The following is an 18,090-nucleotide window of genomic DNA, read 5'->3' as shown; positions in this document are numbered from 1 at the left end:
TACGCGGGGCTTGAACTCATGAACCGTGAGATCATGACCTGAGCCGAAGTCAGACGCCTAACCGACTTAGCCACCCAGGCGCCCCTAGTGTCCTCTCTTTAAATGGAAGTTGCTGACTGAAGAAAATACAGCCTAGCAGACCTTTCCACGAAGCAGTGCCCACCCTCCACCTCTGCGCAGGGGACCAGGGACAGAGTGGGGATATCTGTCTGAACCCTGCAGGGGCCTGAGCACAGTGGCATGCAGTCTCTGGCTTTGCAGTGACTGAGTCAGCTAATCCCGGTACACACCCCACTCCTCCCTCTCTCTGCAGCCACTGCAAAGATGGAATCATGAGCTGTGACAGCAGACTCCCAGGTAAGGTGGAAGGTGGGGGGTTCTTCTAGGGGCTCCTCCATCGTGGTGGGGCTATGGAGAGGCGAGTGGGGAGCTAGAGGATAGATCAGGACAGAGACAGCCCAGCCACATCTGAGTCCAGCCACACTGAGCCCACTGAGCCTGCTGTTTTCCTCACTGTCTTGGGAAAAGCTCCAGTTTGGAGGGTGGCATCCAGAAATCCCATCCCAACGTCAGCCCCATCCTGGCAGCTGTCCCTCCTGCTTCTCAAGAAGGAGAGGCTGAGACTATCTCTCCTAGGGGCAACTAGCTGGGGTGACTGGACAGTCCCTTGGCCTCCCCTGGGTCCTGGGTTTCCTTGTTCTGAGCTGTCATTTGTCTACTAAGGCTGACGCTGCCCAGTCCTGTGCTAGACTTGGGGGTCATAGAGATGGGGAGGACAGCCCGGGTCTCTGAGACTGTCCCAGGCAATAGAGAAGACGGTAGGGTGGCTTGGCACTGGATCAGCCTGTGAAGGATGTGGAGGTGGTGGAGCGGGGGACTGAAGCGGAAGGGAGGATGGGGATTGGCACAGAGGGGTCAGAGAATAATCGCATGGCAGGTGGCAAAGAGCAGGGCCTCCAGAGTCTGGTAGCCCTGGATTCAAATCCTGCCCCATGCTTAAAAGCTGTGCCACCCTGGGTAACTCACTTCGCTTCTCTGAGCCGTCACTTCCTCCTTTGTATATAACCTGGATTTCTGTGTTCTCCCCATGTATGTATTCCTGAAAGCATTTTTTTGTTTTGTTTTGTTTTTGGTTGGTGTTGCTTCTGGCTTCAGATTTCTTCCTCTCATCTTCCATGGCTATTCTCTTCTCTCTGCTCCATCCCAGGCTGAGCATGGAACTCAGCTCCCTTTTATTGATTTCCCTAAAAACGATCACTCACACAAGGTGTAAGTGTGCACAGCTGACTTGACTGGAGGCTCAGGGAGGGAGAAGGGGTTTATGTCACAAAAGTGTAAGTAACGGGAAATTGACTTCCTTGTGGTTTAAAGTCCTCTGGCCACCCTGCCACACTGCATTGCTATCCTCTTTCTGGCTCTCCTCCTGGTCTCTTTGAGGCACTTCCTCTCACTTTATCATGCCTTTGAGAGCAGAAGTGACTTCTTTCCAGGATATGGAAAATGGAGGATAACAACGCCTCATAGGGTGTTGCAGGATTCGGTAAGAAAATGCATGTAAAATGCCTGGAACAGTGCCCTGTGGAGAGCACATGGTACTCTGGGTACTGGTGGTGCATCTGGGAACCCAAGGGATGCCTCTGGAAGCATCAGAGCCCCCTGTCTCCCTGCCTCTTCCAGTAGTTGCGTCCCCAGGTCTCCCTGGTCACCCCTGCCACCCAGGAGCCCACCCCCAGGCCTGGGTGTTCCAAGGCCCGATGAGCGTCCGTGCTCCTCCCAGCAGCCACCCTCTTCTCCTCCAGCCACTGCCTGCCCGGTGGGCCAGGTCTTCGTGAACTGCAGTGACCTGCACACCGACCCCGAGCTGAGCAGAGAGAGGACATGTGAGCAGCAGCTGCTGAACCTGAGCGTGCCAGCTCATGGCCCCTGCCTCTCAGGCTGTGCCTGTCCCCAAGGGTGAGTATCCATGTTTCACGGTCCCCCACCCCTGAAGGCTGGCAGAACCGGGGACCCACGAGGCAGAGGGAGGGGCAAGGAGTTGCTCACACAGCCATGCTGGAGGCAGCAGCCCAGGGCTGGCCAGTGCTGATGTAATGACTGGCACTGAATCTGAGAAAGAACGGCGGTGTGGGGATCCAAGTGGAGTGGATTCTACCTGGCTCTTCTTCTTACCATCTGTGTGACCTTGGACAAGGAAGAGGCCCAACCTCTCTGAGGCTCAGCTTCTCATCTGTAACATGAGAGTAGTAATAACAATGCCTACCACCTCAACAGGTTGTTGTGAGGATTACATGAGGTACTGGAGTAGAAGCACTGAATGGGGTGTGTGACATGCTCCAGAGGTCCAGTGGGTTGAAGCCCAGGAGAGAAAAGCCATGTTTCACCTCTCAGCCCCTTTCCCTGTAAAGATCTGGCCAAAACCTTCAGGTAGAGGGCTGGTGCCCCCATAATTCGGCAAAAAGAAGGGCCCCGCCCAGTGGAAATAGTCTCCTGCCCAGGTGCCTCAGATGCCACATAAGCTGAATTCTCTGGGTGTGCCTCGTGGGTACTCGTAAGCTGAGGTGGCTGCAGGGGCCCCGACCTCCTGTTTGCCAGTTCTCACTCCTGAGAAGAAGGTGGGTGCCCAATCCCATGACTTGGCAACCTGGGGCTGTGTCCTTTAGCTGGTGCAGAGATCAGTGGTCAGCTGGGAGTTCTGGGCCAGGCCTGGCAGCCAAGGAAAGTGAGGGGGGGGTCAGGGTGGGAAGGGGAGGGAATAGTTAGTTAGAGCTTTACTGTGTTAACAGTAAAACAGTTAAAACACCTTGTGTTATCACCTCATTTAATCTCAGAGCCTTCCTAGGAGAAAGGAAGGATCATTACTCTCATTTTGCTGATGAGGAAAACTGAGGCCAATAGCAGGGTAGAGGGAAGTGGTTGGCCCAGGGTGCCATGACTCAAACCTGACTCTGCTTACTCCAGATCCTGCCCTTTGGCCAGAGCATGCCGGGTCTGTGAGCCCTGGGGTCTGGTCCCCTACACAGAGGTCATAATGTGGGTTAGGAGCTTCCCCTTCCCAAGCAAGGGCGTCCACAGGAGACTGATGTGAGGTCTCCAGAGCCTGCCCAAGATCCTAGGCCCAACTGGTAGGGTGTATACAATACTTGCTACCATGTAGGCTCCAGATGAGCTTGTGAGGAACGTCTGTTGTTGAAGGCCTCTTGCAGCACTGTCTTTATGTGCACAAGCCTGCCCCTCTGAGGACAGGGAGAGCCAGGGCCTCTTGAATCAGGAACTGAGAGTTGCTCACCGCCAAGCATGGTGGCCAGGTGGAACTGAGAGAGCTGGGCTCAGTTCTGCCAGTCACCCATCCTGTGACCTCTCTGAACATGTCCTCATCTGCACGATGAGGGCTGATGACTCTCTCCCAGAGGGGCTCAGGAATGAAGGATTCAGTGGGATCCCTCTTAATGACAGTTTGTGGTCTCATACTATATTCCTCAAACATTAGTGTGCACATGAATCATTAGGGGTCTGACCCCGATTCGGGAGGCCTGGGGTGCAGCCTGAAACTCTGCATTTCTAGCAAGCTCCCAGGAGATCTAGATGCTGCTGGTCTGGGGACCACAATTTGAAAAACAAGATTCTAAAGCACTATCCAACATTAGGGATTAGTTTCACTCAGATTGCAAAGCCAGAGTGGGGTTTTCTTTTCAGTCCCCACGTTCCAAAGGGTAGGATAGAATGTGAAGATTTATAATTGCTTGGGTGATCTATGACAAGTTATGTGGCCACCTGGGCATCAGTTTTCTTGTCTGCAAGGTCCTGCTGGTTGTTTGTTGGCTGAACAGGGCAGTACCCAAGCAGGGCAGTACCCAAATCCTCTTCCTCTGCTCCAGGCCATTTGAAGTTCAGTTCAGGTCTTGGAGCCATGCCAAGAACATCCACAGTCCAGAGGGCCCAGGCCAGTCACCTTAATGTTTGTCGCTAGCTATGTGACATCAGATAATTCACTTACTTTTTCTGAGCCTGGGTTTGCTCATCTGTGAATTGAGGGTAGTAACACCACTTGAATGAGACAATGGCTGCAAGGAGCCAGGCACTGTGTAGTGAGTGCTCTACTAAGACTTGTTCCCTTCCCCTTCTTAATATTGAATGCCATCACCTCTTGGGGTGTTTGCCACAGTGGCTCATAAGCTGTATGAAATGTCCTGTGAGGAGCTTACACATGTTCCACAGGGGCTTGTCCAAAGGAAGGTAGTAGAGGAAACCGATTTGACAATAAATTTCATATATTAAAAAAACACAAAAAAATAAAAGCATTTGCTATTAGTAAGGGCATATTATAAATCTCACAATCTGAGTATTTACTGGTTACTTCAAAGGATTTGAATGATCCAATCCATTATAGGGAATAATAGAATTAATAATTATTGTGCTTTTTACCTTCTATTTTGAAAATAAAATAATTTGTTAGTTTCAGTTAAAAAAAACAAACAAAGGAAATTATTAGAGTCTCAACTTGTAAAGAAAGGACAGGCATTTCCTACCATTCTGGAATGTTTTCTTGGGAGTTGAGATAAGGTTTCTAAAGATGCCTTAGTACCTTGGGATGCCTGGGATCCTCTGGGCCCCTGGGCCCCATACCTCCTTCTATGGCACTTCTAAGAATCTGGGTGTCATACATTGCTCCAAAGGGCCCTGAGCCACTGCAGGAGCCACAGGAGCTGTTTGTGCCACTCTAAATTTCTTTGCATCTGGGTGCTGAGCCAAGGGCCCTGGGGCCACTAAGTGGTGTAGTACAGTATATGTAAGTACAGACTGTGGAGTCAGGCTTGAATCTTGATTCTACCACTGAGACTCAAGTAAGTTAACTAATTTACCTAACTCAGGGTTAGGGGTTAGTGTTAGGGTTTAGGTTTAGGGTTAGGGTTAGGGTTAGGGTTAGGGTTAGGGTTAGGGGTTAGGGTCAGGGTTAGGTGAGTTAGCTAACTTCCTTGAGTCTCAGTTTTCTCATTTGTAAAGTAGCACAAAGTAAGCATTCTAAGTGAGCAGACAAGCTTTGTGTTCCTCATTTGAATGCCATGTGTTTGCAAATGCCCCCGAGAGAACCCTGAAGTGACAGGATCCCTCAACAGGTAAGGAAAGAATGCTCCATGGACTGAGGTATCTTGAGGAGAGAGGCCACGGCTATTGTCTGTGGTGGGCACACAGCAAGTGCTCAGGGATGCTGGCAGTTCTGCATAGGCTCAGGAGGGAGCAGTAAATGGTGAGCAGCAGAGAAGACCCCTCAGGAGGTAGCAAGAGACAAGGTCTGGGCTGAAGGTGGAAGGCAGTCAGCCAGCCATTGCCGGTGTCTGATGTAATTATGGGGAAAGAAGGGACAGGAAAGCAATATTTATTGCAATTCTATAGGCACTAGGCAGTGTGCCCAGGTCTATAATGAAATTCTCATAGTGACCTTGGGAGGAAGGCGTCATTATCCCTGTTTTACGCACGAAAATAACGGGGCTCAGGAAGGTTAAGTGTCTTCAGGGAAAACAGTGGATTAAACCCAGGCTTTTTTCCTCTGCTTCCTCCCTAAATGAAATATTGGTAATAGAGTAAAAAAAAGAAAAAAAACCCATAAGTCCCCAGGGACAAAGAGAACAGGCATGGGAATGACAGTGAAAGAAGATGGGTCAATAGTTTCTGAAGAAGGAACAAGGGTGGATATGTAGAAACTGACCTTGGTTTACAGCTGATGCTTGCAGAGGAGGCCCAGGAGAAACAACCTGTGTCATGTTGACAGCTTCAGGGACAGGTGGCTCCAGGCATCTCAGAGGGTGGGGTAGTGGGAGGGAGACAGGAGGATGTCCCCTACAAGTCTATGTAAGGAGCAGTTAACCCCCCTAGGCTTCCTCCCCCATGCCCTGAGGTCACGAAACGACCCTAACCCCATCCAGCAGGATGGTAAAAGTTTCTGCAGAAACCAGATCAGAGACTTTGATCTCAGGAGCACCAAGAGGGATGAGATGCAGAGTAAAAACAGGGAGATTAAATGAAAGCCTACTGGGACCTCAGCCCTCTTCCCCAGCTTGCTTCCAACAATAGTGGCACCGAAGCTTCTGTGTCCCAGAGTGGAGATGAAGAGGATTCTTCTCTTGAAAATTCTTCTCTTGAAAACCCAAGAGAACAAAAATCTACCAAAACTTACATTTTAGAAGTTTCCCAACAAAATGGTGGCTACTCTTAATTATGCAGTTTCCAGTCAACTTTTGGTGTTTCACTGTTTTTTCCCTTTGAATTTTTTTATTTTTTAAAAAATTTTTTTTTTCAACGTTTTTTATTTATTTTTGGGACAGAGAGAGACAGAGCATGAACGGGGGAGGGGCAGAGAGAGAGGGAGACACAGAATCGGAAACAGGCTCCAGGCTCTGAGCCATCAGCCCAGAGCCCGACGCGGGGCTCGAACTCACGGACCGCGAGATCGTGACCTGGCTGAAGTTGGACGCTTAACCGACTGCGCCACCCAGGCGCCCCCCCCCTTTGAATTTTTTTAAAGTGTAGCATAATTTATAAACAGTAAAATGCATAGATTTTAAGTATACAGTTGGCTAAGCTTTGACAAATTTATTTTTTTTAAGATTTTTTTTTTCAACGTTTATTTATTTTTGGGATAGAGAGAGACAGAGCATGAACAGGGGAGGGGCAGAGAGAGAGGGAGACACAGAATCGGAAACAGGCTCCAGGCTCTGAGCCATCAGCCCAGAGCCTGACGCGGGGCTCGAACTCACGGACCGCGAGATCGTGACCTGGCTGAAGTCAGACGCTTAACCGACTGCGCCACCCAGGCACCCCAGCTTTGACAAATTTAAATGGTCATGTATACCTACCTATGAAAAGTATTCATTATTTGTTGTATCTCATTATTGTTTTAATTGGTAATTTTAATTGGTCATTTTAACTGGTAATTTTCCCTAAAGAGAATGAGTACTTTTTCATGGTTTCCCCCCCGCCGCCTCATGTATTTTCCTTTGTGAAGTCTCCACTCAAGTCTTTTGCCCATTTCTTATCTGGTTGACTATTTTCTTTAAGTTGTAGAAGTTCTTTCCTTATCAGATATATACATTGCCAATATTTTCTCCTTGTCCGTGGTTATTTTTTTTTACTTAATGTATATTAAGATGTCTAAAAATTGATTATGAGCAGAAGTTTTAAATTTTGATTTTAATTTATCATTTTTTTCTTTATGATCAGTGTTCTCTGTGTCCTAAGTAATTGCAACTCTAAGGCCACAAAGACATTCTCCAATGTTTTCCCTTTGTAGCTTTACAATTTTAGCTTTTACATTTGATTCTATAACCTATCTGAAATGATTCTATATTGTAAAATGGAGTCAAGTTTCATTTTATTTTTTCTGATGGATATCGAGTGGTTCTAGCTCCATTTTAATAAAAGACTTTTCTCTCCCTATTGAATGCTTTGGTACCTTTGTTAAAAAATCAATTGACTGTATAAATGTGGGTCTATTTCAGGACTCTATTCTGTACCATTGATCTATTTGTTTCTCTTTACATTTTTTTAATGTTTATTTATTTTTGAGAGAGAGCATGAGCGGGGGAGGGGAAGAGAGTGAGGGGGACAGAGAATTTGAAGCAGGCTTCGCCTTGACAGCAGTGAGTCCGATGTGGGGGTTGAATTCACAAACTGTGAGATCATGACCTGAGTCAAAGTTGGACATTCAACCGACAGCCGCCCAGGTGCCCCTGTTTGTCTATCTTTAGGCCTGTATCACATCGTTTTTGATTTCTGAAGCTATATAGTAAGTCTTGAAATCAGAAAGTGATAGTGCTCCAACTTTATTCTTTTTCAAAGATGTGGACACTTCTAGATCTTTGCATTCCCATGTAAATTTAGGATTAGCTTGGGAATTTCTACAGAAAAGCCTCTGGGATTTTAATTGGTTTTGTGTTGCATCTAGAAGTCGGTTTGATGAGAGCTGATGTCTTCGCACTAGTGAGTCCTTCAGTGCATAAATATGGCATTATCCCATTTACTGGATGTTCTTTAATTTCTCTCGGCAGTGTTTCATAGTTTTCATGGAAGGGTTTTGGACATGTGCCATTGAATTTGTTCATAGGTATTTGATGTCTTTGTTGTTCCTTCCATCTAAGTTGTCAAATTTATGGACTTTACATCATAAAAGTATTTCTTTATTTTCCTTTTAATATCTGTAGGATCTGCAGTGATGTTTTCTCTTTTTCCAGATATTGGTAATTGGATTTTTTCCTTTTTTGTACTATCCGGTCTAGGTAGGGGGTTGTCAGTTTTATTGATGTTTTCGAAGAACTACTCTGGTTTCATTGATTTTTTTTCTATTGTTTTTCTGTTTTCTATTTCACTGATTTCTGCTCTTATCTTTATTATTTCCTTCTTACTACTTACTTTGGATTTAACTTGCTCTTATATTTCTATTTGAGATCTTTTATTGTAATGTTTTGTTATTTCTAATATAAGCATTTAAAGCTATAAATTTCTCTGTAAGCAATGCCTTAGCTCACTCTAAAAATTTTGATATAACATGTTTTTATTATTTTTGTTGTAATCTTTTCTATTTCCTTTGTGATTTCTTTTTTGACCCATGAGTTATTTAGAAATGTTACAAAATTTTGAAATGTTTGGAGTTTTTTTTTATATTTGTTTGTTCCTGATTTCTAATTTAGTTTCACTGTGATCAGATAATATACTTTGTATGATTTCAAACCTCTGAAATTTACTGAGTTTTTATGGTCCAGAATATAGTTGTCTGGGTGAACCTTCCATGAATGCTTGAAAATAACGTGCACTTTGCTGTGACTGGATATAGAGTGTCATGAGCACACTACGAAGGCACACACATGAGTTGTGTCTTTCCACAATGTGAGCTTTATTCAGTCATAAAGCAAGGTTAGCATAATTATAAAGCAGGCTCAGTATTCCAAACTCAATGACATGTGTTTAACTCATGTGTTTAACTTGGCTTCATACATGTCACACAAAGCAAAGCACAAGACAAGTCACACAACAAACGAGATGGAATAAGGGTAGGAAGCTAATAAAACAAATGCTAAGTCAGACACACAGTTGAGATAAGGCCTAGGTCCGGTCCAGATCAACTGTTCGCGTTTACTGCTTATTATGTTCAAGCAGTGAACGATCTCTATTCTGTTCGGAGATCAATCAGGCAGAACCTTTGGCAGCAGGTGCCTTTTTGAAGAGGGGTCAGTGTCTGAGGAGTCTGACAGTTTGCTGCAAAAATCCTCCCTTTTTAAAGGGATTTAATCAGTCTTGGGGCTTTGCAGATCTCTGTGTCTGCTGGCTATCAGTTCTGAGTATGTCATAAGCTGGTGCTGGTCTTGGTGATATCTGGTCTTGGCTGCAATGCCCTTACCTGCTACTGTCGTTGTTTGACACAGGCCACTGCTTGACATGAGTGACTCCATCTTGTTCTGTATAGAGTTTTTAAATTGTCGATTAGGTTAAGAGCAATGTCCGATTTTTCACATCTCCTACATCTTTGAAGAATTTTTTGTTCTATCACTAATGGAGTGGAGTGTTGAGATTTCCAATTATAACTGTGCATTTGTCTCTTTCTCCTTATTTAGTTCTATGCGTTTTTGCTTCTGCTTTTAAAGCTCTGTTGCTTGGTGCATGCCCATTTAGGATTGTTGTGTTCTCTTAATAAATGGTCTCTTCCGTTGCCATGACATATTCCTCCTGTTGCTGTTAATGCTACTTGGCCTGAAGTCTGCTTTGTCTGATGTTAATAAAGCCACTCCATCTTTCTTATAACTGATGTTTGCATGGTATTTTTTCCTGGAATTTTACTTTTAACGTATCTGTGCTTTTACTTCAATTGTGTCTTTTGTAAACAAAATATAGTTGGGTCTTGCTTTTTTAGCCAATGTTACAATTTCTCACTTTGAATCGAAGTGAGAAATACATTTGGATTTAATGTAATTGGATTGGATTTAATACTACCATCTTGTTCTTTGTTATCTGTCTGTTCTATTGTTTTTTTCCCCATCTTTTCTTTCCTTTTTGGGGGCTACGTATTTTTAATATTCTATTTTATTTCTTTTACTTCATTTTAACTATATGTCTTGGCATTTTTATTTTTTGTGTTTTTCTAGAGATTATAATACGCATGTTTCATTTATCAATCTACTGTGAATTAATATTTTATCACTTTATATAGAGTATTTACACCAGTATACTTTCATTTACTTACTCCTTATCCTTTGTGCTGTTATTGTCATGCATTTTACTTCTACATATATTATACACCACACAATTCATTGACATTAACCTTGCTCTAAATGCTCAATTATCTTTTAAAGAAATTAAGAAATAATTCCTAAAGTTGCCTTTCACCATATTTTCCATTTTTGGAGCTGTTCATTTCTTCATGTGGATCTGAGTTTCCATCTTCCTGAAAAACTTCCACTAACATTTCTTTCAGTGCAGGTCTACTGGTTGTCCCATGAGCAACTGGAGTAAGAGGGTCAATGCCCACGTTCATGATCTGTTTATTAATATACAGCTAGTGCCTAAGAGGCAACTGGCATCTAGCCTGGCCGGGGGGATGCGGCTAGTAGAACTGAGCCTTGCTTCCTGATGGATAGCAGAGGCTTCTGACGTGGGCCAAGTCTGTCTCTGGTTTTTCCAGTTGCCCCACTGGGCAGCAGCAGTATGGTAGTTGGGTACATGGTCAGTTTCTTTGGCATAAATGCTAAGAACCGCCCCGCGGTATCCACGTGGATGCAGGGTCTTCCATAGATGGCAGATATGGGAAGGGTGCTTTCCTGACCACCTGCTCGCTGTGTCCCTACAGCTTGCTCAGACACGGGGATGCATGTTTCCTGCCAGAGGATTGCCCATGCACTTGGAAGGGGAAGGAATATTTCCCTGGGGACCAGGTCATGTCTCCCTGCCATACCTGGTAAGTGAGGGTACTGTTCACACTCTGCTTTTGGCTGGGATGAGGATGGATATGAGAAGCGTGACCATGAGTACAGTCTAGCATTCCCCTTCCACCATGTTCATACTCATGTTGCGTGTTTGTGTGTTATTTAGGGATGTTTGTGTATATACAAGTGTATGTATAGATGGAAATTTGGGGGGGTGTTTCTGTAAATGTTTACATGAATGTGAGTTTGTGACCGGCAGGCTTCTGTTGAAGGTTGCTGGTGTTTGTGACCCCCTAGCCCAGAGGCACATAGTGGGAACTCTACAGGCAATGGCTCTGTCGTGGGTATTCAGAGTGTATGTGTGTGTGTGTGGGGGGGTGCCCTGCGAGCTGGTCTGGGCACATGTGTTTCAGTGTGTGCCAGCGGGGCTCATTCCAGTGCACTCTCCACCCCTGTGCTTCCACCTGCACGGCCTATGGCGACCGGCACTACCGCACATTTGATGGGCTCCCGTTTGACTTTGTGGGGGCATGCAAAGTGCACCTGGTCAAGGTGAGCTCCTGGAGGTGTCTGATGGGCTGGCGCTATGGGGACCCAGGGCATCTGAGGCTGAGGACCTGTCAGGCACGGTGATATTCTAGACTCCAGTCTGTTGCACAATTAGGTGGGTGGAGGGATCTAAGCCTGGGGGTATGGCTAGCTAGCGACTGAAAGAAGTGCTGAGGAGCAGGTTCAGAGCTAGACAGAGCTCACCAGGCATGAAATACCCCACTGCATGTCCACTCACCATTATAGCCTTGCCCCATTGGGTCCCAATGGTTTTTCTATCTGTAGTAAGAGCTTATGTTTTCTAAACTTTTATTATATGCCTGGTGGTCTCCTGAGCCAATTTTGAGGATTATTTTACTTAATTCTCGTATCAACCCTATGAGGTAGAATATATTTGCCCCATGTTATAGGTGCAGCAACTTGGGCTTAGGGAAGTCAGGTGTCTTGCCTGAGATCACACATCTAGGCAGTAGCAGAGCTGGTGTCAGGTGTGAACCAAGAAATATGATGGGACATTTGGTGTGCTTAAGGAGTCACGTGCTAAAGCTGTCAGCTTATGCAATAAAAAAGGGATGGTGATGTAGGGTGAGGGGCATAGTAGAAGCAGGATCCCCTCCAGAAGGAGAAGAGCGGTACCAACAGGGCAGGTGGGAGAGTGCCAGCAAAACTCTCAGGGGACCTTGGTTTTGCTAAGGGCCTGTCACACTATATAATAGTAAGAGTAATAATAATAATGACAAACCTTCTATGGAATGAGTCTTATCTATGAAGGAGCATTGTACTGGGGTCTTTCACATGATTTCTGTAACTCTGAGACAGATTATACCCATTTTAATTTTAAAATTTCAAAGGTAATGCGTGCTCTTCACGGGCATTAAAAACAATATAGAAGCATATGTTAGAAATGAGTGTTTCCCTTCACACCTCTTCTGTTCTCATTCCCTGCTCATCACAGTCAGATGTGAATCCTGCAAGACCACTTTCCACAAGACAGACATACACACATATACACATGCACACATGTACTTGCTTTAGTTTATGTGGATAGAATTCTACAATTTGCTCTATTCACTTAACAGAACATACCTTAGTCATGATCTCATGCAGTCAGTACATACTCCTTTCTTCTTTCTGTAAAATTCTACAGAGAGGACATGCTCTAGTTTGTTTTATTATCCCCCCATTGATGGGCATTTAGGTTGTTGCTGATATTTAAATGCTCAATGAATACTTTTGTGGCTGTGTCTCTAGACTCTTGTAAGCGGAAATGCTATAAAAAGCTGTACACAGTGCTTGCAGAGTGCCCTCCAAAAAGGCTTCACTACTATCATCAATGGATATAAGATAGTACCCCTGTCCCTCACCCCTGTCAGCACCAATCATCCTCTTATAAATTCATTCATTCATCCATCCATCCATCCATCCATCCATCAGATACTTTTTGGAGAGTGACTACATGAAATTGACCTTTGGAGAACTGAAGTAAGTTTCCCAAAGTCACACAGTTAATAAGAAGTAGAAGTGGATTGAAAACCACCTCAGAGTCCATGTCCCTCTACCTCTGTGCCTGTCTGCAGGATCTTTTCCCTCCCTGGCTTGATGAACTGACTTATTTTCTTCTCAGAGCACATCGGATTTCAGTTTCTCTGTGATTATAGAGAACGTAGACTGCTACAGCTCTGGCATCATCTGCAGGAAGTTTATTTCCATCAACGTTGGGAACTCACTCATCATCTTTGATGATGACTCAGGAAATCCTGTAAGGCCTGGTGCAGGTTAAGGTTGTACGAACGATTTGTATGTTAACAGGGGCCAGGGGCAGAAGAGGGCTGGGGACTGGTTTCCTTACCACAGCAGTTTCTCTTGGAGCCATTGAGTCAGCAGCCCAGATTGAATTCCTTGGTCAGAGTCAAGAACACAGAGGTCAATGTCAGGGCATGAGGGAGGCATGATTTCCTGGGACTGGACAATGACTTAGATCTGGGCCCCACTGACCCAGGTATTGGGGGACACTCAGGCCACAGGAATGACTGTCTGTGTCCCCCTAGAGTCCTGAGAGCTTCCTGGATGAGAAGCAGGAGGTCCACACCTGGCAAGCAGGGTTTTTCACATTGGTGCATTTCCCAAGGGAACACATCACCCTCTTATGGGACCAAAGAACCACAGTGCACGTCCAGGCTGGGCCACAATGGCAGGTAGTTGCACGAGCAGTGACCCTCACAGGGCCCTCTGCTCCTGTCTGGGGCTGATCCAGGCCTTGGGCATCCTCGCATGAACTATACCCTCACCGAGGAGCCAGGAGCATCATGTCTCCTGTCCTATCTGCCTACACCCCACTCTGTGCCCTTCTCCCCTGACTCTTCTCCTATCCCTCTTTACATTGTGACTCCAGAAGTTGCTTCTGGGTCCATGACAGATTCCTGGGCTCATGGTGACTCCTCTTCCAGTGGTTCATCCCTGGTGTTCCTGCAGGTGACCGTCGTGTTCTCTCTTCTTTCAGGGCCAGCTGGCTGGACTCTGTGGGAACTTTGACTTAAAAACCATCAATGAGATGAGGACTCCGGAGAATTTAGAGTTAACTAACCCCCAGGAGTTTGGCAGCAGTTGGGCTGCAGTTGAGGTAAAGCCTCCCTAGGCTGGCTTACTCCTTCACTCAGATGGGCCCTGGCCAGCACTGAGGGAACCCCAGTCAGAGACTGCTCCTCGGTGAGGCTGCTCCTGCAACTGCTCCACCAGCCTCTGACCCAGCATCCCCAGCCTTAGACTCTGCGGCCTGAGGACACATACCACCCACCTCACAAATCGAGCTGCATGTGTGCCTCGGATCAAGCCCTGGCAGGAGGGTAGGGGCTGCAAAGGAGACAAAGTCTTTGTCTTAGGAGACATGACCACCTGCCAGGGAAGATAAGGCTTGTTGAAGCATGACCATCTTACCCATCTTCTGTGTCCCCAGTGCCTGGCACTAGGTCTGGCCCAGAGGAGAATCCAAGAGAGACCCATGTGGACTGAGGCAATCAGAGGCTTCCTGAAGGAGGTGGGAGTATGGTGGTACTTAAAGGATAGGCCATATTTGGAAAGATGCATGTATCAGAGAGAAAGCCTCTGAGAGGGAGGACGACTTTAACAGAGGCAGAAATGAGGAGGGTGTCCCTGCAGGTTGAGAGATGGCTGAGGAGCCCAAGCTGTGAGCTATGGAGCTAAATAGCACTGAACTCAGAGCAGGAGACCTAGGTTCTTGTCTTGGGTCATCCAGTGACTTGCTGGTTGACCTTGACTAAGTTCCATCTTCTCTGTCATCCTCTGTGAAGGAGCTATGCCAGGAGAGGGATGGTGACTGGATTTGACTTATCATGACAGCTTTGATCAGCCAGAAGAGGTTGCCTAGGAAGCTATGCTGAGAAATACCTAAGACTTGTGTCAGGCTCAGCTAGAAGGAGAACTGTGGTTGATTAGTTATGTCTGCCATGAGTACAGCAGCAGACAGCGGTGATATGAGTGTTACATATTTGCCTTTCTCGGACTGGGTCATTTTAGGTCCCTAATTCTCTGTTGGGTAATAGATGAAGGTGAGCTTATGTAGCTTGGGGTCAGGGCATAGTCCTCAGTATAATCCTGAGGTGGGACAAGGCTGTTCTCATAGTCTCAGAAGGGTATGCTCTAGCCCACTACCATTTAAAAGAAGCAGAGAGGGTGACTAACTTGTATTGCTCCCCTCCTCTGATCCCCTACTGCTGCTCTTCTCTCGATAATCCTTTGGCATATCCTGGGCCGGTGGGGGGGGGGGGGGGTGGTGTGTTATGTGACAGTGTAGGCCTGATGGAGGAGGCTTGTCAGACATTGGGGAAGTCTGTATTAGTTATTAGTTATCTATAGCTGTGTAACAACATTACTACAGATTTGGCAGCATTTAACCACACACATGTATTATCTCAGTTTCTGTGGGTCAAGAGTCAGGGCAGGGCTTGACTCGGTTCTTTGCTTAGGGTATCACAGTCTGCTACCAAGGTGTCAGCCAGGGCTGAGCTCTCATCTGGATGTTCAACTAGGAAGGTATCTCCTTCCCCACCTGCTGGGGGGTTGTCAGTAGCATTCAGTTCCTTGCAGCCATAGAACGGAGAGCTTCAGTGGTTTTGCTAGCTGTTGGCTAGAGAGGACCCTCGGCTCCTAAAGACCACTCACCATTCTGGTCATGTGAGATTCCCCAACACGGTCGCATGCTTCCTCACAGCCAGCAAAAGAGAGACTCCAGAGAGATGGGCTTTCCATCTTATGTAACATAAAAATGCAATCACATACACATAACCGTGTCCATCCCATCACCTTAGCCTTCTTTTTTCAGCTTGAAGCCTTCATAAGTCCTTCCCACACTCAAGGAGAGGGGATTATACAAGGGCTTGAACCTCAGGAGTTAGGGACCATGGGAGTCAGTCTAGGAGTTTGTCCACCACACCAGGCAATAAGGCATTGTGGGGGTAGGGAGATCAACAGACGTGTCTTTGCCTCTCAGTGCCCAGATACCCTTGATCCCTGGGACACATGTGTCCTGAATCCTCTCCGGGAACCGTTTGCCAGAAAGGAGTGCAGCATTCTGCTCAGTGAGGTGTTTGAGACCTGCCACCCTGTGGTGAGTGGACCCCAGCCTCAACACTCCTGATTCCCTCCCCCACCTTCCCGGGATCCCTTCCACTCTCAGAACCCCCGACTCCACAACCCATGCCTCAGAAGAGGCACCTCAGGTCTAGAAAGGAGATCCACCTCTGTCAATTCCCTGCCTCCAGCTAGCTCAGATGAGTCTGCCCTGTTTTCCCAGATTCCCAGAATGACCCAGGACAGACAGCCAGAGAAACAGCTTCCATGCCCCTCTTTTATTTTGAGAAAGAGAGTGGGAGAGGGGCAGATGGAGAGAGAGAGAGAATTTTCTTATTGTCTATTTATTTTGAGAGAGAGAGAGAGAATATTTGTTTATTGTTCAGAGAGAGAGAGAAAGAGAGGGTGCGTGTGCATGCGCATGTACACAAGTAGGAGAGGGGCAGAGAGAGGAGAGAGAGAATCCCAAGCAGGCTCTATGCTGTCAGCGCAGAACCCCACACAGGACTCAGTCCCACAAACCAAACCATGAGATCATGACCTGAGCCGAAATCAAGAGTGAGATGCTCAATGGACTGAGCCACCCACACACCCCTTCCATGCCTTTTTGAAACCTGTCTCAATCTGGCTCTGATGAGGAAGTCCTTCGAACAGTGAGCAAAAACCCGTTATGCTGTGGCATTGGCCCGCTGCCTGTTCTGCCCTCAGAGGAGACAGAGGGGAGCTGGCGCTTAGCTTCGCATGGTCCCCTCCAGGGCTTTCAAGGCTGCTGTCGGGCTGGCCTTGGTTGTCTCTGGCCTTGGCTGGGAGTTCATACCCCACATCTTTTTCTCAGCCACATCCTTAGACCCTGGATCCAATAGCATAGGCCTGGGGAAGGTGAGAGCCCAGTTCTCAAAAGTAGGATCTGTCTGGGCCATGGAGTTGTTTCCTTCTGAGTTGGCCACCTGTCTGCCCTCACCCCACCCGGGCAGCTCGCCCTGCCCTGTGGCCCCTTCATGTTTGTACCACTCCCTAAAGCTAAGTGGCATTGGTTGAGAAGCTGAAGAGCTAACATTCAGGAGCTGTCCTCTGACCTCTGACTTCTGACCTCCCTTAGGTCGATGTCACTTGGTTTTACTCAAACTGCCTGACAGACACATGTGGGTGCAACCGGGGTGGTGACTGTGAGTGTTTCTGTGCCAGCGTGTCTGCCTATGCCCACCAGTGCTGTCAGCATGGGGTAGCTGTGGACTGGAGGACCCCACACCTCTGCCGTGAGTATCCAGACCAATCAGCCAAGGTAGGGAGTGGGGACCCCTCTGTGGGCAGGCCTGTGGGGCTCCATCACTCTCTAGTGGCTAGTGTTTATTGAGTACTTGGTATGTTCCAGGCGCATCCTCCTCAGCTGGATACAGGTTTGCCTGTATCTTTCATTGAATTTTTACAAAACCCTATGAAGTAGGACCATTTATTCCTGTTTTACAGTTGGGGAGCAGGTTAGACAGAGGCAGAGATTAAGTAACATGCTCAAGGTCACATAGGTTAGTGGTCAATCCAGGGCTCATCTTCAGATGGTCTGGCTGCAGACCTGTGCCCTTACCCACTCTACCAGAGGAGTGAGGAGCCCCGGGTTTCAGACCCACAGCTGCCATTTGCAAGCTGTGTGGCCTTAACCATTTGCAAATAGCCTTAACAAGTCATTCAGCCTCTCGAGGGCTCAATTTTCTCATCTGTAAAGTAGGAATAGACCTGCCCCACCAGCTTCATTGTGAGGATCAAATGGGATAGTGAATGTAAAAGCCCTTTGTCAGCTAATACACACAGGCCCCATCAGAGGCAGCACAAGACATCAGTTTATTTAGCACAATGGTGGTCTGCAAATGCCCTGGGCTGTCTGCTCCTATCCTGTAAAAATATTTCCAGCATGCATGCATACATATACATACATGCATGTACATAAATAAACTGTTAGTAGTGTAAATGTATGTCATACAGCAGATATAAAAGTGAATATTTTAAAAATTAAATAAAATATGTAGAAAGTTAAATTATTCATTAACTTATT

General features: G+C 46.6%; 1 protein-coding gene across 1 annotated transcript in view; it reads left to right on the top strand.

Annotated features, from left to right (window-relative positions):
- The window catches only part of OTOG (otogelin), a 91,364-nt gene that overhangs the window by 28,378 nt on the left and 44,896 nt on the right, over positions 1-18,090 (top strand). The window contains exons 22-30 of the mRNA XM_086677849.1: positions 314-357; positions 1,800-1,953; positions 10,832-10,939; positions 11,321-11,459; positions 13,081-13,215; positions 13,505-13,651; positions 13,957-14,076; positions 15,964-16,080; positions 17,143-17,299. Coding sequence (XP_086533975.1) covers positions 314-357; positions 1,800-1,953; positions 10,832-10,939; positions 11,321-11,459; positions 13,081-13,215; positions 13,505-13,651; positions 13,957-14,076; positions 15,964-16,080; positions 17,143-17,299 — 1,121 coding nt within the window. The remainder of the gene's footprint in view (positions 1-313; positions 358-1,799; positions 1,954-10,831; positions 10,940-11,320; positions 11,460-13,080; positions 13,216-13,504; positions 13,652-13,956; positions 14,077-15,963; positions 16,081-17,142; positions 17,300-18,090) is intronic.

The sequence above is a fragment of the Puma concolor genome, chromosome D1, assembly GCF_028749965.1.
Source record: "Puma concolor isolate L17-30 chromosome D1, mPumCon1.1.hap2, whole genome shotgun sequence".
In the NCBI taxonomy this organism is placed as follows: domain Eukaryota; kingdom Metazoa; phylum Chordata; class Mammalia; order Carnivora; family Felidae; genus Puma; species Puma concolor.
Note: the sequence above shows the minus strand (reverse complement) of the source record. Positions and strands in the feature narration are given on the sequence as shown.